This window comes from Myotis brandtii, unplaced genomic scaffold (genome assembly GCF_000412655.1).
Source record: "Myotis brandtii unplaced genomic scaffold, ASM41265v1 scaffold278, whole genome shotgun sequence".
NCBI lineage: Eukaryota > Metazoa > Chordata > Mammalia > Chiroptera > Vespertilionidae > Myotis > Myotis brandtii.
The window spans coordinates 1,365,520-1,372,799 of NW_005360594.1; the positions used below are offsets into that span (position 1 = coordinate 1,365,520).

At 35.5% G+C, this 7,280-nt stretch overlaps 1 protein-coding gene across 2 annotated transcripts in view; it reads right to left on the minus strand.

Annotated features, from left to right (window-relative positions):
• ZRANB3 (zinc finger, RAN-binding domain containing 3) overlaps window positions 1-6,516 on the minus strand; it is a 189,728-nt gene extending 183,212 nt beyond the window's left edge. Inside the window, exon 1 of one of the 2 annotated variants that reach the window (XM_005868874.2) lies at window positions 6,353-6,516. In XM_005868874.2, the coding sequence (XP_005868936.1) occupies window positions 6,353-6,513 (161 nt within the window). In that variant the 5' untranslated portion in view covers window positions 6,514-6,516. Of the gene's footprint in view, window positions 1-6,168; window positions 6,311-6,352 lie in introns of those variants that run through there. The other variant, XM_014541779.1, reaches the window with a different exon arrangement.
• Window positions 6,517-7,280: the final 764 nt, after the last annotated feature.

Sequence of the window (7,280 nt, forward strand, 5' to 3'; positions counted from 1 at the left end):
TGAAGATATGAATCAACTAAAATAGTTGACAGGGACAATTCTTCCATCTTTGAAAATATCTACATCAAATCTGTTTAAATAGATTTTCATCTGCATAATATAACACATTCTGACAAGACCACCACCACCACCAATGTGGTCAGTGTTGTGCCGATAAATGTTTAATAACTGAGAAACCACCCCCCGAGTGCACAAATTTTTGTGCACCGGGCTACTAGTAATACAATGAGCTACCACTTGAAGACGCATTCATTTTGAATGACTAAGATGAAAAAGCTGACAATACCAAGTACTCATAAAGAGGTGGAGCATCTAGATCTATCATACTGTATATTGCTAATGGATGGAAAAAATTGGGCAGTTTTGTTACGGTTAAACAGACACCTAACATAAACCCTAGCAGGAGAATTAAAAATATGTCCACAAAATACTTGTCCAAGAATGTTAAAACCATCTTTGTCCATTAGATTCCTAAACTAGAACCACCCCAAATGTGCATCTGTAAGTGAATGAACAAAATAACTGTCCTATATTCAGAGATAAAAACATGTATGAATGTCAAAAAATGTTGAGTAAGAGATACATATAAACCATCAAAATTCTGTCTGTCAAGTACCAAAATAGAAAAAAGTAAGATATGGCACAGTATAGAGTTATAACCCAATGAATATAATAGGAATCCATGAGTCCATCCTAAGGATAGATGGATGATGGATGGATGGATGGATGGATAAAGATAGCAGTGGGTGAAGGAGAGGTCGACTGTAGGAGCACAGGGAATACATATAAACCATCAAAATTCTGTCTGTCAAGTACCAAAATAGAAAAAAGTAAGATATGGCACAGTATAGAGTTATAACCCAATGAATATAATAGGAATCCATGAGTCCATCCTAAGGATAGATGGATGATGGATGGATGGATGGATGGATAAAGATAGCAGTGGGTGAAGGAGAGGTCGACTGTAGGAGCACAGGGAAGGCTATTCATTATAGTGAAATGCCAATTAATAAATCAGCATTTTACAACTGTCAAAGCAAAAATTAATTTAAACAAGAATCATCCATGAAAAAAAAAAGGGATCATCTATGAATGCTAAATCCAAGAGGGAAAATTGGATAAGAAGAAGCATATTTGCATGGTCTCAGTCTCTCGTGTTATCTGTTTGTTAAGTAAGCAACAATTTTACCATAGCAAAAGAATAACTATATGGTAGAGAAACCATAACACTTTGACAAGTAATCAAAATTAACATTAACAGGAAGAGGCTGACAGATACAGTGTGCCTTCAAAAGCAATGTCCTGAGAAGAACAGAACTTAGCTCTCAGTTATGTACTAATCCAGCAAGGACTGCATAATCTAAATACTATCTTGATAAAGCTTAAAAATTTGAGACACATTCTATAAAATAAACTGGACTATATATATATATATTTTAATATTTTTATTGATTTCAGAGAGAAAGGGAGATGAGAGAGAGACAAAAACATCAATGATGAGAGAGAATCATCAATCAGCTGCTTACTACACGCCCCACACTGGGGATCGAGCCTGCAACCTGGGCATGTGCCCTGACAAAGAATCGAACCATGACCTCCTGGTTCATAGGTTGATGCTCAACCACTTAGACACACTGGCTGGGCAAACTGGCCTATATTCTTTTAAAACATGCCAGTGTCATGAAAGGCTAAGGATCTGTCCCTACATTAAAGGAAACAAAGAGATGTCATTAAATATAATAAGTGATCCTGGACTGAACCTTGGGCTAAAAAAATGCTTACAAAAGATATTACTGGTACAACTGACAACATATATGTAGATTAAAGTATTATATAGAAGCTAAATTTCCTGAATTTGATAAGTATGGCTATATTTTATAGAATAACTTTTTCTAAATATTGGAGTTATTTCCAAATAGAAGTGATAGATATCAGATCAGTGGTTGCCTAATTTAGGGGGATGGGGTTGATTAGAAAGAGGCCTATTCTGGATAATGAAAGTGTACTTTATCTTGACTGAGGTGCTTGAAAACACACATATATACTCTTGTATTAGAATCCATTGAACTGTACACCTAACCCTGTGCATTTCATTAAATTTAATTACACCTCATTTTTATAAAGCCCCTAAGGAAACTTAAAGTTTAGCATGAGGTGAAAATTAATCATCACAATTCATAATCATAAGCCTATCTGAAAATGAATTTGGGGTTTTGAATTTAAACTGCCTATCTGACCTGGGAAACCCTAAACTAGGAACTTACTTTACAAATCCTCCCTAAAACAATTTACCCAACTCGTTAGGTCTCTTCAAGATTCCCAGAGATTAAGATTATCTAATTACTAAAACAAAATTTTTTAAAAATTAGAAAATACATTGGGAAATAAACCATCATCATGAACAACAAAAAGCAAAATTAGCTTCCAAAGGACTTCAGATATATAAAGTAAGTATGTTGTAAATATTTATACAAATAAGAAAATTAAAGCATGGCGAGAAATAGAATACTATCAACATAACCAGGTAGACAGGAACTGGATATGCTAGGACTTAAAAATACACTATATGACATCAAGAACAGAAAATAAAATGTTCCTATTCTCCAATTACAAGAAAGGAAAGGACTGACTGTTCTTTGATATTAGTCAACAAATCCCTAAACTATACTCTGACATTCAGCAAATCCTGAAACTCTCCAGCTTTTTAAAAGTCTCCAGACTTCCCCAAAGCCTGATACAATACCAACTCTTTGCTTTGTTTAAAGAGACTGTCTAACAAGCCCAGTTCTCCCTTGTTTGGCAAGTAATAAATTCAGCTTCTTTGTTTCAGACATATTGAACAGGTTTTGGTTTCAGGTATTGTGAGTGGTGGTCTCTTCCTTAAAAGAATTTAATAGATTTTTTAAACAGCAAATGATAGGATTGGTAAATAAGAATATGGGTAAACAAAAAATATCCAACTGAGCCACAAAAATTTTTAAAATTAAAAAATTATGAAAAAGAAGGTAAGAGATACTGGGACACCAAGAAAAGGTCTAATATAGTTATAACTGGAGATTAAGGAGTAGAAAAAAATGGGGCAAAATAATACCTGAAGAGACAGCAAATAAGAATTTTCTAGAATTAATGAATGGCATCTACTCACAGATTAAGCTATAAATACAAAGAAAACCACACGTAGGCATATTATAATAAAATTTTTGGATGGCCAAACAAAGAGAAAACCTTAAAAAAAATAAATAAATAAAGAGGGTTGGGAGGACATATTGTAATAGCATCAAATATATTAAATACCTAAGAATAAATTTAATGATATATGTAAAAGAACTATACACTAAAAACCGTAAAACCTTATTTAAATTAAATAAAAGGAGGAATCATTGAGATGAAAATAAATGGAGAGCAATGGAAGAATTCACATTCATGGATTAAAATACTTATAAAGAGGGGTTGGGAGGACATATTGTAATAGCATCAAATATATTAAATACCTAAGAATAAATTTAATGATATATGTAAAAGAACTATACACTAAAAACCATAAAACCTTATTTAAATTAAATAAAAGGAGGAATCATTGAGATGAAAATAAATGGAGAGCAATGGAAGAATTCACATTCATGGATTAAAATACTTTTAAAATACTCTATATTATAAATATATCAATTCTTCCCAAACTGAACTATAGATGCAAAACAACCCCATGCACAATCCCAGAAACTTTTTTGTGTGAAAATTGATAATGATTTCTATAATTTACAGGCAATGCAAAGAGCCAACTTCTAGCCTCAAGAACTGTGAGACAATAAATTTCTGTTCCTTAAGCCACCTAGTTGAGGTACTTCATTAAGACAGACCGGGCAAACTAATACAGACAGTAGCTACTTAGTGGAATATATGCACATTTTTTTACCCAACAATTTCTCTTCTTGGTATATACACAAGAGGAATGTATCCATATTTAACAAAAGATTTATATAAAAATGTTCATAGCATTGTTTTTCTAAAAGCCCCACACTAGAAACAACCTAAATGCTCACCAACAGTAGAATCAATAAATAAATCATGGTATATTTACACAGTGGAATTTTATATAGCAATGGGGATAAACCAAGTATAAACACATACAACAATATAAAAGGATCTCACAATGATGTTGAGTGAAAGAAGCCAGACACAAAAAAGTATATACATGGATGATTACAATTATATAGTTGAACACGTAAAAGTAATTTATAGTGTTAGAGGTCAGGACTGTGGTGGCCCTTGGAGGGGAGGGAGGTAATAGTGATTGGGAGGGGCAAGAGGAAGATTTCGGGGATGCTGGCAATGTAATTCCCTTTCTTGATCTTGGTGATGGCTCTACTGTGAAAATTCTTCAAGTTGTACACTAATGATCTGCACACTTTTCTCAGTTTTTTACAAGCTGAGTAGGTGAGTTAAACAGCAGATTAGAACAACTGAGTAATGAACAATAAGGGAGATCTTTAAAAACAGATATAATGTAGCACAAACAGAAAATATAAGAAAGATTAATAAAAGTATACAATAGAGTAAAAAGGTCAGTTATAAATCTAATTGAAATTGCAGAAGATAATAAAGAGAATGGATAAGAATCAATATTTGAAGAGATAATAGCTGAGAATTTTCCAGAATTAACATGATACAAATCCCAGAATAAAATGCACTATAATTCGCCTAGCCGCTTTGGCTCAGTAGATAGAGCATCAGCCTGCACACTGAACGGTCCAGGGTTCGATTCCAGTCAAGAGCACATGCCCAGATTCCGGGCTCGGTCCCCAGTAAGGGGCGTGCAGGAGGCAGCCTATGATACAAATCCCAGATTAAAATGCACTATAATTCGCCCTAGCCGGTTTGGCTCAGTAGATAGAGCATCAGCCTGCGGACTGAACGGTCCAGGGTTCGATTCCAGTCAAGGACACATGCCCAGATTCCAGGCTCGGTCCCCAGGGAGGGGCGTGCAGGAGGCAGCCAATCAATGATTCTCTCTCCCCATTGATGTTTCTATCTCTCTCTCCCTTCCTCTCTGAAATCAATAAAAAAAATATATATATTTTCAATCAATGATTCTCTCTCCCCATTGATGTTTCTATCTCTCTCTCCCTTCCTCTCTGAAATCAATAAATATATATATATAATCCTGCACTATAATTCCAGGCAGGATTATTTAAAAAAATACTGAGTAAATTATTGTAAAACTACAGAACTCCAAAAACAAAGTTAAAATCTTAAAATCAGATACAGATAAAAACAAATGATTTACAAAGGAATGAAAATTAGACTGATTGTTTTTTGTGTGTGTGTGTGGTGGTGTGTGTGGGGGGTGGGGGATTGGTTTGGTTTGGTTTAGAAATTTTTCAAACTCGTGGAAAAGCCAAAAAATAATATAATGAAACATACTTATACCACTTACCAGATTCACTCTGTTAACATTTTGGCTGACACACTCAAAGTTTTTCGAAACAGACACATGTCCTTTACTTTTTTGAAAAATGTAGAAACTAAGCTGCAAATAGCAGGATTCTTCACCCCAAAATTCTTTATCATCCCAGGAACAAGAACATTCTATTCAACTACAACACCATTACCTCATCTAACATAATCAACATTAATTCAATACCATCACTCTAATAGAGTCCAGATAAAAGTGTCTCAGTTATCTAAAAAATGTCCTCCAAAGTTTACTGTTGTACTTATTCAGGACCTAATCAAAATGTATGCTTTACTTTCAGATATTGTAGCTCTTCATTATCTCTCAGTTTAGAACATTCTCACTCCTGACACTGAATCATATGAAGAGTTCAGGTCAGTTGTCCTGAAAAAATGTCCCACATTCTGAACTGGTTTGACTGCCTCCTTATGATCATAAGGTCAAGTATTTCCAGGAAGAACACCACTAAGGAATGCTATACACCTTCCGTGCACCACATTATGCCTGTCTAACATTATCCATTTTGTAATTTTTCCCTTTGTAATTCATAAGTCACCTGTAGGGTAATATTTTGAGACTTGGGAGCGTACTTTTAATGGCAACTGTGGAAACCAGAAAACAGCAGACTACAACTTTCAAAGTGCTAAAAAATTACTATCAATGTAGAATTGTATGCCAACCAACATTTGTAGCGTGTCTTGAAAAAAGTACCTTACCTGCCATTTCTTTTAAGGGCAAAGCGATGCCTTCTTTCTGAAAAGGAAGCAGCTTTGCTCTTAGTTTATCAGGCAAAAAATCCAGCTGTTCATAAGATTCACTTGTCAAACAAGAAATCTGAGATGTAAGAGGCTTTTTTATGTTATGAACGATTTGTAGCATGTCTTGAAAAAAGTGCCTTACCTGCCATCTCTTTGAAGGGCAAAAGCGATGCCTTCTTTCTGAAAAGGAAGAAGCTTTGCTCTTAGTTTATCAGGCAAAAAATCCAGCTGTTCATAAGATTCACTTGTCAAACAAGAAATCTGAGATGTAAGAGGCTTTTTTATGTTATGAACTCTGGGCATGATGATCCTAAAATCAAAGAAAAAAACACAAGGGGAGGGGTTAGGGAAATAAATATTAACTAAGTATATTATGGAGTTAAACATAAATAATAATGTAAGCATACTTATTAGTAGCCTTGATAAACTATCTACATAGATATAAAATAAATCATGTTTCCAGAGTTAGCTATTAAGAAAATTCAGACCACTAAGTTCAAAAGCAACTACTGATTTCCTATCTAAAAACTCAGCATCGGGAGAAACAAAGATGGCGGCATAGGTAAACACCGGAAATTGCTTCCTTGCCCAACCACTTCAAAAATAAAAATAAAAGACAAAACAGACATCATCTAGAACCACAGGAAGGCTGGCTGAATGGAAATTCTACAACTAGAAGGAAAGAGAAAAGCACACTGAGACTCAGAGGAGGTGCGGAAGTAAAGTGCAGAGGTACGGAGGCGCACGTGGAAAGGGCTGGCAACTGAGTACATGATTGTCTTTTACAATCCGGAGGGAGTCTCAAGCTCCCTACTGCTCTGAACTCCAGTTCCGGGCGAGTCTCTAGGGACCCAGACTCATACGGGGAGAAACTGGACTGTCTGGCATCGGTTCGAACGCAAGGGCGGCTTTCTCTCAGAGGTGAATGCAGTGATTACCGGGACACTGAGACTCGGGGCCTCTTAGGGTAGGACTGAGGAGCAGCCATAGCTGCTTGCTCCGCCCTGTTGATCCCCTAAGACCCCGCCCCACCCAAGCTGTGCACAGAGGCTTTTGCATATGAATGGCCT